A 15,926-nucleotide genomic window follows, 5' to 3' on the forward strand; every position below is an offset into this window, starting at 1 on the left:
GAATTAAACTGAAAATTTGTTTTTTCTTCTTTAAAGTAAACATAGTATTTATGTGTTTTTCCCCCAATTACAAAAGATATGCATGTTCTTTGTAGACATTGTTGAAAAACTTGAAGAAGAAAATAAACATTCTTATTTTAATTCCACCATCCAGACCAAGAGACAACCACTGTTAATATTTGGTTCATATCCTCTTAGCTATTCACATATATATGTATATAATAAAGTTGATGTCATCTATACATATAATCTGTGTTTTTTACTAAATCTGTTATTAACATTTCCCCAAGTTTAAAAAAATAATGTCTAAAGCATGGTTAAATAGTATTCTTGCATATGACTCTCTGTATTTCATTTAATCAATTTCCTGTTATTGAACATTTAGATTATTTTTCTCTCTTGCTGTTTCTCTTTCTAAAATAATATTTCAGAGCGCATTCCCGTATATACATCTTTGTGCATCTATCTGATTATTTCCTCAGGATAATCCCGTAGCAGTGGAATTCTTGGGTCAGGGAGTATGTCCTTACATCCATATCTGATGGCATAAGATGCCAAATTACCTCCAAAAAAGGAGTACCTAATAATTTTTGTCAGGAAGAATGCATATTATTTAAATCTTTCCCAGTTTGATAGGGGAAAAACAATATTTTTATTTGAATTTGCATTTCTTTGATTACACAGCTTTATAAGATGACTGTTTACATTTCTTTTGTGAATTGCTTTTTGTCTTTTGGCCAGTTTTTTTAATTGAGTTATCTTTTGTTGATTTATTTAAGTACTTTTTAAGATAGATTATTTTTAATCACTTCTTTTATAGTCTTAAAAATTCTCTGTTCAATTTTTATGGATCTAAAAGTTTAGTGACATTTACCTTCCCTGCAATCTCTTTTCCTTACCCACCATTATAAAAGTCAGATTAAATTTTAATGAGGATTTATTTTATTGTATAAATTCTTACATTTTAAAAGTCAAATTTTAAACTGGAAAAAATGTTGAATTTATTTATTCTTAAAGGATAACTGGAGAACTCCATGTCAGTTTTATTACTGACTTTACTGCTTTCAGAAACCCTTTCATTTGTAGACTACTCAATCACAATCACTATTCAATCAAACAATAGGCTGGTATGTTCTGATTCTACCTATGATTTCATGTATAAGCTTGAAAAGTGCGTTCATTTTTTTAATTTCAGAGGTCTAATTATATGGTAAGGATTTTGCTACTTGGTACTTCAGAAGGACAGTGTAGAATTAGTGTATTAGTAGTAAATAGCACTGAAACACATATTACCTGAGACAGCAAACATATGTTAATCCCTTCGGATTTTTCACTAGGATAGCTCTTATTGTGTAACTTCCTTATAAAGTCCCCCAAAGCCAGTTTTGTGTGTGGTTTCTTTAAATGCATGAGATTAATATTTCTTTTATGAGAAGTGAAATAATTTTTTCTAAAAGTATCAAAAAGTGTACCATTACCATTAAATTACATTTTGAAAATTGAAAAAATCCCTTTTATCCATCAGCTTAACACTATTTCATTTCTGCTCTTACGTTTAATTCTTTGTCTTCCTTGCAAATTTGTATTTTACATAGTTGTTACTTTTGCATTTTTTTTTTTTTTTTTACTTAACATTGTTGGAAACATTTCTATGTATACAGTCTTCATAATTAATATTTAAATCTTATTGAATAATATAATCATTTTATAGAGAACTTAGAAAAATAATAAAATGAAAATGACTAATGTTTCACAGATGGAGAAGTTAGCATATATAATAAATATAACTCCATTTCGCTTTCCTTTTTCTTTTCTTATTAGAAAAGTAGTTCATGCTCATTGAAGAAAAATTGCACTGAAAAGTAAATCAGGAAAATAAAATAATTCATGATTTTTTTTCACCCACCAATAACATTTTTGTCATATTTATACCTAGTTTTTATTGGTCTTTTTCTATATATACCTTGTGTTGAGACTGCAATGATATCCTGATTTTTTAATTTAATATTTTAGTCTCATCATTTCTCCATATTATTAAAAGGAACTATTTTAATAGCTGTATAACAGTCATAATATAAACCTACCATAAATCATGTACTTATTTCCCAATTATTGTTTCTATTTTTTATATTATAAACAATACTCGAGTATATTTACACACAAATCTTCATCATCATTTCAGATTATTTTCTACAAATAAATGCTCAGAAATAGAAGCCTTAGGCTAAATGGGATGGATGATTTTTAAGGTTCTTGCTAAAGATTGCCAAATCACCTTCCAGAAAAATTATAACCTATTTTATATTCCTACTAACAGTATATAAAAGTGGCCATCTTGTTGAATTTTAGCTCACAAGGGTGTTTACTTTTTCATCTTTATGAGTATAATTTGAAAAAGTATTTTTGAGATATAATTGACATATAACATTACATTAGATATATATACATTTTCCTATTTATGAGGTTGAATATCCAGTGTTGCTACTTTACATGGGATTTAGTTTGATAGTAATTATCCTAGTTTATCCAATACGCTCTCCAAAGTTGTATAGGAAACCTTCCTTTTGTGTCCTAGCAGAAGAAATATTAATTTTTTATCACCGCATAAATTCATTGAAGGTTTTTTTAAGATATTGTATGCATAATTGGGAATTAGAGAGTTGAATAATTTAGATGAGCAACACCAAAAAAGGATCCTTTGATTTGGAGTCCCTTGCTTGACTTTGTTGTAACCATGAGATTTTGTCCTTGGTACTATGTTCGGAACTAAGTAGAGAAGGGATGCAGAGAGGAAGTTCCCAGAAATCTAAGTTCATAGTTATCCTTAAAATGAACTAGTGGAACACAACTCTTTTGTAAATTCAGAATTTCGTACACCATTGGGGAAATCCCCCAATGCAGATTTTTGTTGTTGTTGTTCATTAAATTTATTTTCCAAAATGTGTTCTCTTTGTTCTCACAGACCTATTAAGTTCCTTGAAGGTAGGAATCAGATGTTGTTCATTTTTGTATCCTGGGCATAATTCTGGGCATACAACAGGTGCTCAATAAATGTGAATAATAGGCTCATTGAAGAGTGAAAAGATGGAACTTGAAGTTAGAAGGCCTGTGGGTTTTTTCCCATTAATTCACTTGAGCTTTAGAACCTTTGTAGATTATGTAACATCTTTTGAACCTCAGTTTCATCAACTCACGAGTGTACTGCTTGTTCCATTTACTTCAAAAAATTGAGATATAAATGAGATAAAATATGTGAAAGTATCTTGTTAAATTAAAAAGTGCTGTACAGTTGTGAAAGTCATCATCATATTTCTGGGAAGTACTTGGTAAAGAGTCCCATTGTTAAGAAATTACCTGGAAGAGTATAGCAGAGACGATTAGCTGATCACCAAAAATCCACTCTTTCCTCTTCTTCCTGGACCTACAGCTCAAATATTTCTTGGCCTCCCTTACATTTAGGTATGGTCATATGACTAAGTTTTAACTATTGTGTGCCACTGCCAGGACTGGCCCATAAAAACCTCTCAGGAGGGCTCCTCCAAGCTTTTTTCTCCTTCTGTCTGACTGGAATGGGGACAACCTTCAGGGTTGTCTATCCTTTTTTTTCTTTGGCCATGCGCTGCGTGGCTTGTGGGATCTTAGTTCCCCGACCAGGGATTGAACCCGGGCCCCCTGAAGTGAAAGCACAGAGTCCTAGCCACAGGACCGCCTGGGAATTCCCAGGACTGTCTATCCTTTACCCTTTACCACCTTTATTTAACCCTTTAAAGGTAATAAAGACTCCTTGTATACCTCGTATGCCTGCATGGAAGAGGGCTACCTGCTAACTTCTTTACCCGTCCAGTTTTGCTGCATGAACAATAAACTTCCGTTGTGTTCAAATCAGTATACGTTTTGGGGTCTACTTGTTATAGCAGTTAGACTAGCCCTAACTATTACAAGGAGCATGCTAACACACAATCTACTTTTTCATAATCCTCTGAAAGCAGCCTTACAAACAAGGGGTAACAGTGTGAAGATATAAATATATAGCCTTGTGGTCCACATACATACAGTCTGTGACCCAAGATAAAATTGAGGAGAGAATTATATTTTGTCATTAGAGAATTTTTTGGCTGAGAACAGTTAAATAATGAAGTTTATAACTCAATAAAATTTAATTAGATAACATATATTTTTCACTTTTTCATTATTTGAGGCCCAGATTCCAAAAGAGTATCAAAGAGGAGAAATCTCTTGGTAATACCTCGCTTTAATTGGTATTTAGTATTTAAACTTTTTCTTTAACATTAAATATGATACTCAAGATATATATAATAAAAAATTTTCTTAATGACAATAAGCATGCTGAGATTTTTTTAAACCATGATTCCTTTCTATTTATTTATTTTTTCTATTTATTAGATAATTGTGACCCATTTCATTATAAAAGCTTTTTGTTGGGGAGGGACTACTGGTATGTAGATGCACTTCAGAAATTGTAGGGCAAGAAATTTTCTTCAAGATATGCATGTCTATGAAACTCCATGTTACCTTCCTAAGGAATGTTGAGGAAATTAAAATATATACTTATCTTTTTATCTGGCAGCTTTTACCCAAAGTTACCCAAAATAACTGATAATCCTCTATTCTATCATACTATATTTGGGCAGGGCGGTCACCTTACATGTATTGGTTTGAGGTGGTTCAATAATGTGCCTACTAGCAAGTACAATATTAATCGGTCACTCCTCTAGCAGTCAAAGTTTAGCACTTTTTATTTTCTAGAATATTTTGATATGGGAATAAATAAAATACCACCAAACATAATGAAAATAGCTATCACAAAACCTGCAAACTTTACTGCCTAGAGAAGGAGCTACCCCCTTTCTTCTTAGGCAATAAACTTAATTTTACCTGTCATGTTTAGTAATCTTATTTCCCTTGGGAAGCTTGAGTTCTTCTATGAGTTACAATTAATTCAAATTAGGAAACAAGCTATGGACAGCAAAATAGAAATAGAGAAAGGTAAGAAGTAAACCTTACAGTAGAACTTTAAGAGGTAACAGGAAAGGACAGAGTAACTGTAAGGAAAGAAGAAAAAACATATTAACAGGAGCCTAAGGGAATTAAGTGAGTTGACAGGTTGAGTCCTACTTTCTTGGTTACCTTTTAGGAGTATTGAACTATTATACTACATACAATAATTGATATAAAAAATTACCCTGAAACAAAAACATAAGACCAAATTATGTTCAGAATGCGTTTGGGTAGAATGTGAAGTACATTTCAGAGTTTCTTCAGAACTTACTAAAGTTTGGGTGGTTCCCAGTTATCTGAAAGTTTTATCTGAGTCCGAATGGCTTATTTCCTAACCAAATGCCAAATACTAATTTTAAAAAATTAGTTCTTTTTGGTTCCATGAAGAAAGTACGCGATTGTTGATTTCTGACTACCTAGTTAGTTATTCACCTTCAGATGCATTTCCTTCAAATTGTTAACTTTTGAGTGGTTTGGGTTCCTATCTAGTTATGACAGGAAGAGGCCACATTTTTTGAAATCAAATTCCTTTAAGGAAGTAAAAATTTAGTGTGATTACTAACATTTGAGTTTTTGCACTTGATTTTTAAAACAAAATTTAATCCAATTGGTATCTTTTCATGTAGATGAGTTTTAATTATTTACATTTAGTTTTTTTCCAGAAAGGTATATCTCTATGCTTTGGAACCCATCATTTGCTTTTCTAGAACAATTGTATTTCAGTATAAAAGGAACTATACTTGGCTGATCATTTGTTTATAGGTACTTTGCAGTGGGACGATAACTAATTGAAACTGCTGAGATTTTATTTCTTTGGTTTTTAAATGGAATAAGGAGTTATAGTTGTACTGAAAGAGAAGTATGTTTTATTAAAGTAACTTTGCAGGGTTATTCTTCAGAGCACGTTAAAGACACTCCCAAACAATCTGCCACAGTGCCTTATACATGGTAGATGTTTAAGAAATACTTGTTGAATGATGAATGAATGAGCATTGAATTTAAGCTAGTTATCATCACAGGGACCTACAGGCGAAGTCTTAGATGTCATTTTTTTAAAAGATTCTTAACTGGAAATGTTAACCATTGTATACTAATTGTATTTATTTGTGTCTGGGATGCAGGTGGCGATAAAAATAATAGATAAATCTCAGCTGGATGCAGTGAACCTTGAGAAAATCTACCGAGAAGTACAAATAATGAAAATGTTAGACCACCCTCACATAATCAAACTTTATCAGGTATGACTTAGCTTTACACCTCTCCATGCTTTTCGCATTCAATACTCTATTTTACATCATCATTTTTCTCTTTTATGTTAGTTTTTTCAGTCTGTAAAATAACTATATGCTTTTATTCATCTGAATACATCCATTTTTCTATATTTAAATTAAAAATTAGGAAATAAAAAACTACTAGCGGCTTAATTTTAAGTTGTCTCTCAGACTGTAAGTTATTTGCTTACAAAGTTTGAAGTTGTGCGTTTATGATAACATGCTTAAACCTGCTAGGTCTTGGTGGTGGTACCATTAATGAGGATATGGCAGTTCTGCTTACTTAAAAAATATATTGTTTATGTTTTATGAAATACAAAGGCTAAAATAGTATGTTACTTAGTGGCATACTTTATAATACCTAGAGCCAAATGTTTATTTTTGGATGGTTCTTTTATCAGATAAAGTAAATAAGTCATTTTTTTAAAAATTAACTTTATTAAGATACAGTTTTTGTAAAATAAGCTGCACCTCTTTCAAGTGTAAAGCCATGGGGTATTTTTGTTGTTTTTTTAAATTTATTTATTTTATTTATTTTATTTTTGGCTGCGTTGGGTCTTCATTGCTGCGCGTGGGCTTTCTCTAGCTGTGGTGAGCGGGGTCTACTCTTCATTGCGGTGAGCAGGCTTCTCATTGCGGTGGCTTCTCTTGTTGCGGAGCATGGGCTCTAGGTGCACAGGCTTCAGTAGTTGTAGCACACGGGGCTCAGTAGTTGTGGCTTGCAGGCCCTAGAGCGCAGGCTCAATAGTTGTGGTGCACGGTCTTAGTTGCTCCACGGCATGTGGGATCTTCCCGGACCAGGGCTCGAACCCTTGTCCCCCGCATTGGCGGGCGGATTCTTAACCACTGCGCCACCAGGGAAACCCAAGCCATGTTTTTGTAAAAGGAAAATTTTTCTCAGATTTTTGAAGAGTAATTTATGTTTAAGAATGATAATGTAATACAAAACCCTTTTTTATATTTCTATTCATTAATATTTAGAATTTTTATATTGGAAAACTGTTTTTAAGCTAAAATGTTACAGTACGCTAGTCTATGACTTTGATCTCCAAAGTATGATGTGTGTACCTAGTGGTGTGCTGGGCTCAGCCTGTACTTGCTTGTGAGAGCTGATTGTTAAATTTTCAGAAGTTTTGTGAGCCAGTTAACACCATGTTAGTGTCAATAGCTCAAAATCAGCGATGATAGGAGTATTTTTACACCACAGAAATTGGTTTACGTCAGGCTCTTTTTTTTTTTCCTCAGAGAGCTAGTGCTAGCACACTACTCTGTGCACTCAAATTGGTTAGCACAAGTGTCCCTTGGGGTATAATAAGAAAATATTAGAACTTCTAATTCTGTTTATCTTTTATATTTATCTTATTGTGTGCCTCTTATAATATATTTATAAAATGGCACAAGTATGTAATTTGTCTCTCTGTGTGTATATATTCATAAATATATATACATATATGTGTATATATACATTTACCTGTATACATACATACATGTATATATTTGGCTAAATAACTTTATCAATAGAGATCTACAATGTAAACCATGTGGAGACCATTGGAGAGCATTACTGTTAGTTGAGAATGAGAGACTATGGTGTGCCACTCAAAACAATTCCTAAAACTGCAGAGGGCCTCTTAGAGCAAAGTTATATCAGAGTGTTTCTCCCTTTAGGCTTTTTTTTTTTTTTTTCCCTAAAGAGGATACTTATAAGAAACTAGTCACATCCTTAGAAGTCTGATGACCCATAACTCAAACTGAGGTTAAAACTACCATGATTCTTCAACTATACTTCAATTAAAAAACAAAACAAACAAACCAAAAAAACTACCATGATTCACATGATAATTCTGTCTTTATATGAACTCCAATAATCAGTTAAATTAACTTACTGTTGGACTTGTTTAGACCCAAATTGTAGGTAGCGCTTAGTTTTCAGACCTGTTTTAGGAATAGTCCTAAACTTAAATGTTAGAGCAAAATTAGTTTTTAGCCTTTCAGTAGATAGCAGTTAAATATTACATTGTTAGCATGTGCCAGTATGTATGTTCCTTTCTGAATTTAGAAAAACTGATTTAAATAAAAGTGTATAGCAGTGGAGCTATGAAGAAGCTTTTGAACAATGTTTTAAAATAACAGTACTTTGTAAAAATATGAAAGTATAGTAGGAGGACTACCACATTGTGCCAGATTAGCTAGGTTACAGGCCAGATTAACTGAGCTCTATTTTAGAAGCTCTACCATATAACACAGCTAGAAAAGTCAGTGAGGAGGTAAAAAGTTGACCTTCAAAATTCCTGTTACCTATATTACTATTTTTCAAACTTGAATATGCATTAGAGTCACCTGAAGATTTTGTTAAAATGAACATTCTTTGTCAGTCGGTCTGGCATGGGCTCTGAGATTTTGCATTTCTAACAGATGCCTGGGCAGTGCTGCTGGTCTGTGGACCACATTTGGAAGATGAAGGGTCTAGATTTTTCACAAAAGTATTAGCATAAGGATATTGTCAGTCTTGTCAACTTCACCAGCTTCTGAATTATTCATAACTTGATACTTTTATTAGTAGTTTTAATTTAGGTAACTCCATGGAATATTGCAATCTTTTCCTGTGAGACTAATGTGGAATTATTTATCAATAGGTAATGGAGACCAAAAGCATGTTGTACCTTGTGACAGAATATGCCAAAAATGGAGAAATTTTTGGTAAGCACATTTCTTTCCATTTTTTTTTTTAAATTTGAAAATGTCAATAAGCTTTATGAATAGAGTATCTTCTGTTAATTCTCCTGCTTGTTTAAAGTTGCTAACGTGAATTAGAAATATTTAATCATTGGAATATAATAAAATATCCAGTAAGCTAAAAATATGGATTATAATTTAGTCTCTTGTATTTATGATATTAAAGCTATTGCTTAATTCTCTCATCTGTGTTAAAGAGATTGGAGAATCAAAGGGGGAGACTTTCAGTCATATTGCAAAGGAGATTTTCTTTCATTTATCTTCCTTTTTACCTTTCTTTCCAGGGTAAAGATAGTCAGATATTTATTGAGCTTGTACTATGTCTCAGACATTGTACTAGGTGTAGGGGATACAGTGGTGACCTAAATAACACAGTCCCTGCTATTGTGGATCTTATAGTTTAGTAAGCTGTTAACTTTAGCTGTAAGACCTCTGGGAAGTCACTAAACCTCTCTGGGACTCAGTTCCTTTGTCTCTAATAAAAAAATATTTGATTAATTGGTTTCTATGATCCATTCTAACCCTTAAAAAAATTATAACTGTTTTATTGGTTCTAGCTTTCATCTATTTTATTTTTACTTTATGGAGCAAGAACACTGTAGGTAGTCTAAATGTTTTGTTTTTTAACCTAAATTTAGTCCGAAATTGTTTTTTAAACAGCTTTATTGAAGAATTCACATACAGTAAATTACACACATTTAATGTGTACAATTTAGTAAGTTTTCACACGCAGATGTGTGAAAGAAACCACCACCACAGAAGTTTCTTTGTGACCCTTTGTAATCTTTCTTGCCCCACCTCACCACCAGGCAAGTACTGATTTGTTTTCTGTCACTATAGATTAGTTTATGTCTTCTACAGTTTTATTATATAAAGATGTTTATATAGTCTGTACCCTTTCTTTGTCTGGCTTCTTTCTCTCGGTATAATTATTTTACGATTCATCCATTTTGTTGCACGTAATAACATATCGTTTCATTTTACTGTAAGTAGTATCCAATTTTGTAAATATACCCCAAGTTGCTTATCCAGTCATGTATGGATGCACATTTGGGTTGGTTTCAGTTTTTGGCTGTTACACATAAATTGCTATGAACATTCATGTACAAGTCTTTAACTTACAGTCTACCTTCAAGTAATATTCACCACTTCACATAGAGTGTAAGAACCTGGCAATAATATACTTCTATTTAACCCTTCCTCGCCTTTATTTCCTTGTCATACATTTTATTTATACCTATTTTATAAAACACAAAATACAGTCTCATTATTTTTGTTTAAAAAGTCAATTATGTTTTAAAGAGATTTCAATATTTTTAAAAATCTTATACATTTACTAGTGGAGTTACCATTGCCACATCTCTGTATGTAGATGCATGTTTTCATCTTCATTCCATTATGTGGATACATATTTTTATCTGGCATCATTTTTCTTCTGCCTGAAGGACTTTATTTAGCATTTCTTGCAGTGCAGGTCTGTTGGCGATGAAATCTTTCAGCTCTTGTATGTCTAAAATAATCCTTATTTTGTCTATTTTTGAATGATATTCGTACTGGGTATGTAATTCTAGGTTGACTTTTTTCCTTTCAGTGCTTTAAAGATATTGCTCCACTGTCTTCTCATTTGCATTATTTCTGACAAGAAATCTGCCGTCATCTTTTTCCTTTATTCTTCTGTATATAATGTGCCTTTTTTTCCTCTGGCTGCTTTCAGGATTTTCTGTTTACCACTGGTTTTAACAATTTCATTATGATGTGCCTTTGTGTGGTTTTCTTCATGATTCTTATGGTTGGTGTTCACTGAGCTCCTTGAATCTGTGAATGTTAAGTTTCCATCAAATTCAGAAAGTTTCCAGCCATTATTTTTCTGGCCTCTTCGTCAAAGACTCCAATTGCACATATATTAGGCTGTTTGAAATCCTCCCAGTGCTCACTGACTCCAATTTTGAAAATTCCTCTTTCTGTCTGTATTTCATTTTGGATAGTTGCTATTTCTATGTCTTCAAGCTATTTAAATTCTTTAGCTATTTGTTTCAACTAAAAGGCTTCTTAACTGAAGTTTTAGTAGAATGGTGTGGGCTTTGAAGCCAAAAAGATCTGGTTTGCAATGCTGGCTACACCATATTAATTGTCTTTCAAGAAATCTTTATTGAAAACTGACTGTATGTCCCACACTGTTCTGTGTGGGAAGAGTACCACAATGAAGAAAACAGACGAAAATTCCTTTTCTCAGGAACCTTGCCTTTCAGTGTGGGGAGAGATACAATAGGCAAAATAAGTAAACTGTATAGTATACTAGATGATGGTACATGCTATAGAAATAAAGCAAGGAAGGGGGCATGTGGAGTGGGAGAGTTGATTGCAGTATGAGATAGAGTGGTCAGGGAAGGCCTCGCTGACATTTGAACAGAGACTAGAAAGCACAGCCATATAGGTATGGGAAAGAGAGGGTGGCCCAAGAAGAGGGAAGAGTAAATGCAAAGGCCCTGAGGCAGCAGTGTGCTTGGTGTGTTCAAGCAACAGCAGGGAGTCCAGTGTAGGTGGAGAGAAGCAAGCAAGAGGGAAGAGCAAGAACTAGCAAGGAGGAATAGTAGAAAGGTCAGACGAGGTCAGAAAAGTAAATGGGAGGCAGGAGTGGGGCAGATTTGGGGGCTTTGTAGACCATGTAAGGACTTTGGCTCTTACCTTGAATAGAATTAGGGAACCATTAGAGAGGTGTTTGAGCAAAGAAGTGATTGTATCTAAGCTAACATTTTAAAAGCATCGCTGGCTGCTGTGCTGAGAATAGATTGTAGTGAGCAAGAATGGAAACAGGAGACCAGGTAGGAGACCAGTAGTCCCAAGTGAGAGATGATTATGGCTCAGGCCAGGGTAGCAGTAGTGTACATGGTGCCAAGTGGTCACTCATGGTATTTGAATGAGTAGAATCAGTAGGATTTCTTGACAGATGGAGACCACCCAAGTAGAGAATATGATTAGGAAAGAGACCAATGTCTGATCCCCGAGGCACTCAAACATTAAAACCTCAGGAAAATAGAAAGAACTAGCAAAGAAGACAGAGAAGAAAACCTAGAGAATGCAGTGTCTTGGAAACCAAGTGAAGAAAGTGTTCTCAGGAGGATAGAGTGAACATCTGTGTCAGATGCTGCTGATAGTCAAGAAGCATAAAGAATGACAATTGACCATTGTATCTGGCTCTTGGTAAGAGCAGTTTTGGTGGCGTGAGTGAGCCAAAGCTACATTGACGAGCAGATGAGAGAGGAAAATGGAGAGAGCCAAATAGAAAACTCTTTAAAGGATTCCCACTTCAGAAAGGGAGAAAAAAAAATGGGAAGGTAGTTGAGGTCAAGGGAAGGATTTTTAAGGCTTTATTCATTGGAATATTTTTTAAAGCTTCAGGCTGTAGTTTTATGAGTAAACTAGATAGAAATGGCTATTATGTGTTAGATGTCATTTCTATGAAAATGGAATATTCTAAGTTGCTACTTCTTGCTAAGACCATTGATGATAAAGGTTTGGATCACATTGTTTTATATAAATTGAAGCATAATTTGGGGATTTTTCATGTAAAATAGCTAGAGTAAATATGGAAGATAAGACAGAGTAAACCGTAGATTCAAGTAGTTGCAGGCAAAGCCAGCAAGTTTCTCACGTGGAGCCCATGAAGACAGTAAAATAGAAGTGGAAAGATGCAGTCCACGGAACATTAATCAAGTAATGAAAAATATGTATAACGTTTTAAGTGAATTCTGAGCCAAAATGTTTTCAGTCTGTTTTAGATGAAACAGAACCACAGAAACAATATTCAACTATGTATTAAGAACTATATATTAAGATTTAATGTTCATGTTTATAATGTTGGAATTACTCTTTACAAATATACCTTTAGTGCCTCCTCTGTGCGGGAGGGCATTGTGTTCCTTTTTTTTTTCTTAGTTTTGTATTTAGGTGGCCAGCAAGTCATACTCTGTGTTCTTGAAAAATAACTTGAAATTAAACCCTTCTGTTTCCACAGTCATCACCCTTATCTAGGCTTTCATCCCCTCATGTCTCAATTATGAAGACCTCATGTTTTACCACGCCCTATTTCTTTTCCAGTCAAGTACATTTCTGATATATTTCCTGTTTAATCTTCCCCAACTATTATTTTTATTATATTACTACTATGTTCATTAACCTTTACTTACCTTCCTATTATTTATTGGATAAAATTCAGACTCTTCAATCTGCAAATAGGATAACTCCACTAAGTAAATGGATGTGCCCAACTATTCCTTACATAGGTCTACAGATTATCCTTAGGTAAGGACAACCAAATTGCCTCAGTTAATAATCAGTCTCCCTCCCTTCCTTCCTTCCTTCCTTCCTTCCTTTCTCCCTTCCTTCCTTTCTTCCTTCCTCCCTCCCTCCCTCCCTCCCTTCCCTCCCTTCTTCCCTCCCTTCTTCCCTCCCTCCGTTTGTTTCTTTCTTTCTTTCCGTTTTTCTTGGTCTGTATCTTTCTATCTTACAAGTTTTTATTTTTACAAAAGTTAAACATGTACTAAGGTAAGAAGTCAAATAATTCTGCAAGATTTGTTACCAAAAAATCCCTGTTTCCCATCCTCTTCCCCACCCCCATTTCCCTTTCTCAGAGTCAACCACTTGTACTTCTTTCAGCTGATTAATTTAGATTTACCTCCATTTTCCTAAGTAATATGCTTATATTGCAGCTTCTGGCTTTTTCTGTTTAAGGCACAATCTTTTGATAGCTTTTGAATTCTTTCCCTACTGCTGTAAGTAAGAAGCATATGTTAGAGGGGTGTGTAGGAGCAGTTGTGGAAGACCTTGAGTGTTTGGATAAAGGCTTAGGATTATTTGTCAGAGTGGGCATCTGTGAGCCAGAAGATGGTGAAGAGCCAAAAGGCGATGATATGTGTAAGGACTTTTTTAGGAAGATAAGTCCAGCAGGGGTGTGTAGTCTGAATTAGAGGAGAGGAAGGAGGCTATTTAGGGGACTTTTTATTGTCTAGAGGTAAGAGGCTGAATGCCTAGATTACGATGTTAGTTGTTAGATTCATGAGAAAAGATTTTAGGCAAAAGGCATTTCCAGAATAACAACAAGCCATATTTATTGAGTACTCCCTTTTTGTTGGGTACTATTTAAAATACTTTACATAATTTATTTATTGAAACCTCACAAAAACTTTGTAAGATAGGCACTGAAAGATTCAGTAATTTGTCCGACGTCACACAGCGAATAAGTGGGAGAGTTTGAATTTGAACCATGCAATTCCAGAGCCTGTACATTAATAATTACTATCTGCCATCTCTCAAGAGTTCTTATTGACTGTCAAGAGGAAAACTTCGAGAGTTAGGATTTAAAGCAAATGTGATTGAAGAATATTTGTGATGTGGTTGACAGCAATTAGAGAGGCCTCGTTCCCAACTAAAAAATTACAAATTAGATTTTAGATGTGCTGTCGGAAATAACATCAGGACATTTAGTTTGATGTGAGCTGTTGGCAGTTTAAGATAGAAACAAATAACCTTCAAAAGAGAACTTAAATTCAACACTAACAAGACAAACAACCCAATTTAACAATGTGCAAAAGACTGGAACCAAACACTCACAAAAGAAGATATATAAATGGCCAATAAGCACATGAAAAATTACTAAATGTTATTAGTCATCAGAGAAATGCAAATTAAAAACTACAATGAGGTAACATTACATATCAACTAGAATGGTTAAAATTTAAAAGATTATATGAAATGTTAGGAGGATATAAAGCAGCTAGTATTCTCCTTCATTGCTGGTGGGAGTGTAACATGGTGCAGCCACTTGGGAGAGCTATTTTTCAGTTTTTTACAAAGTTAAGCATATATCTATCCTGTTACTGAGCTATTCAGTTCCTAGGTATTTACTCAAGAAAAATGAAAACAAATATTCATAAAATGACTTGTACAAGAATATTCATAGCAACCTTTTTCACAAGAAGGAACAACCCAAATGTCCATCTGCAGGAAAATGTATCCAAAACAAATCGTGGTATAGCACAAATTGTGGTATAGCAATACAGCAATACAGGAAGATGACACAGCAATAAAAAGGAATGAACTACTTATGCATGCAGCAACATAAACAAGTTGCTAAAACAGGCAACAATAATAATGTTACAAGGGGCTTTCCCAGTGGTGCAATGGTTGAGAATACGCCTGCCAACGCAGGGGACAGGGGTTCAAGCCCTGGTCCGGGAAGATCCCACATGCCACGGAGCAACTAAGCCCATGCGCCACAACTACTGAGCCTGCACTCTAGAGCCCACGAGCCATAACTACTGAGCCCGCATGCCACACTGCTGAAGCCTGTGCACCTAGAGCCTGTGCTCCGCACCGAGAGAAGCTACCGCAATGAGAAGCCCGTGCACCGCAGCGAAGAGTAGCCCCCATTCGCCACAACTAGAGAAAGCCCGCACGCAGCAACGAAGACCCAATGCAGCCAAAAATAAAAATAAATAAATAAGTAAAAAAATAATAATAATGTTACAAGAAGCTGAAAAGTGGTTGTCTCTTTTCACTCTTTCTGAGGAGAGGGGAAAATTGACTGCAAAGGGATAAGAGAGGACTATCTTGAGTGATGGAACTGTTTATTTTTGTTTTGAGTAGTGGTTATACAGAGTATGCCATTATCAGAACTCATCTAAGTAACCACCTAAGAACTTGCATTTTATTGTGTGTAATTTATACCTCAGTAAATCCTTTTCTTTCAAAAAAGGGGAGTTTAGTAATAGAGGTATAGATTTGACAATTGTCTGTGTAGAAGTATGAGTGAAGCTATAATTAATAATGAGACCTCAGAGAGAAGGCAGCTAAGAAGTGAGTTTTGATTATGCCTTCATTTAGGAGGCAGGTGGGTAAAGT

The 15,926-nt window shown here is 34.4% G+C and overlaps 1 protein-coding gene across 4 annotated transcripts in view; it reads left to right on the forward strand.

Annotated features, from left to right (window-relative positions):
• Window positions 1–15,926, forward strand: part of SIK2 (salt inducible kinase 2) — a 138,357-nt gene that overhangs the window by 5,442 nt on the left and 116,989 nt on the right. For all 4 annotated transcript variants that reach the window (XM_059930413.1, XM_059930416.1, XM_059930414.1 and 1 more), the window contains exons 2-3: window positions 6,141–6,257; window positions 8,927–8,990. In XM_059930413.1, coding sequence (XP_059786396.1) covers window positions 6,141–6,257; window positions 8,927–8,990 — 181 coding nt within the window. The remainder of the gene's footprint in view (window positions 1–6,140; window positions 6,258–8,926; window positions 8,991–15,926) is intronic.

This window comes from Balaenoptera ricei, chromosome 8, assembly GCF_028023285.1.
Source record: "Balaenoptera ricei isolate mBalRic1 chromosome 8, mBalRic1.hap2, whole genome shotgun sequence".
Classification (NCBI taxonomy): domain Eukaryota; kingdom Metazoa; phylum Chordata; class Mammalia; order Artiodactyla; family Balaenopteridae; genus Balaenoptera; species Balaenoptera ricei.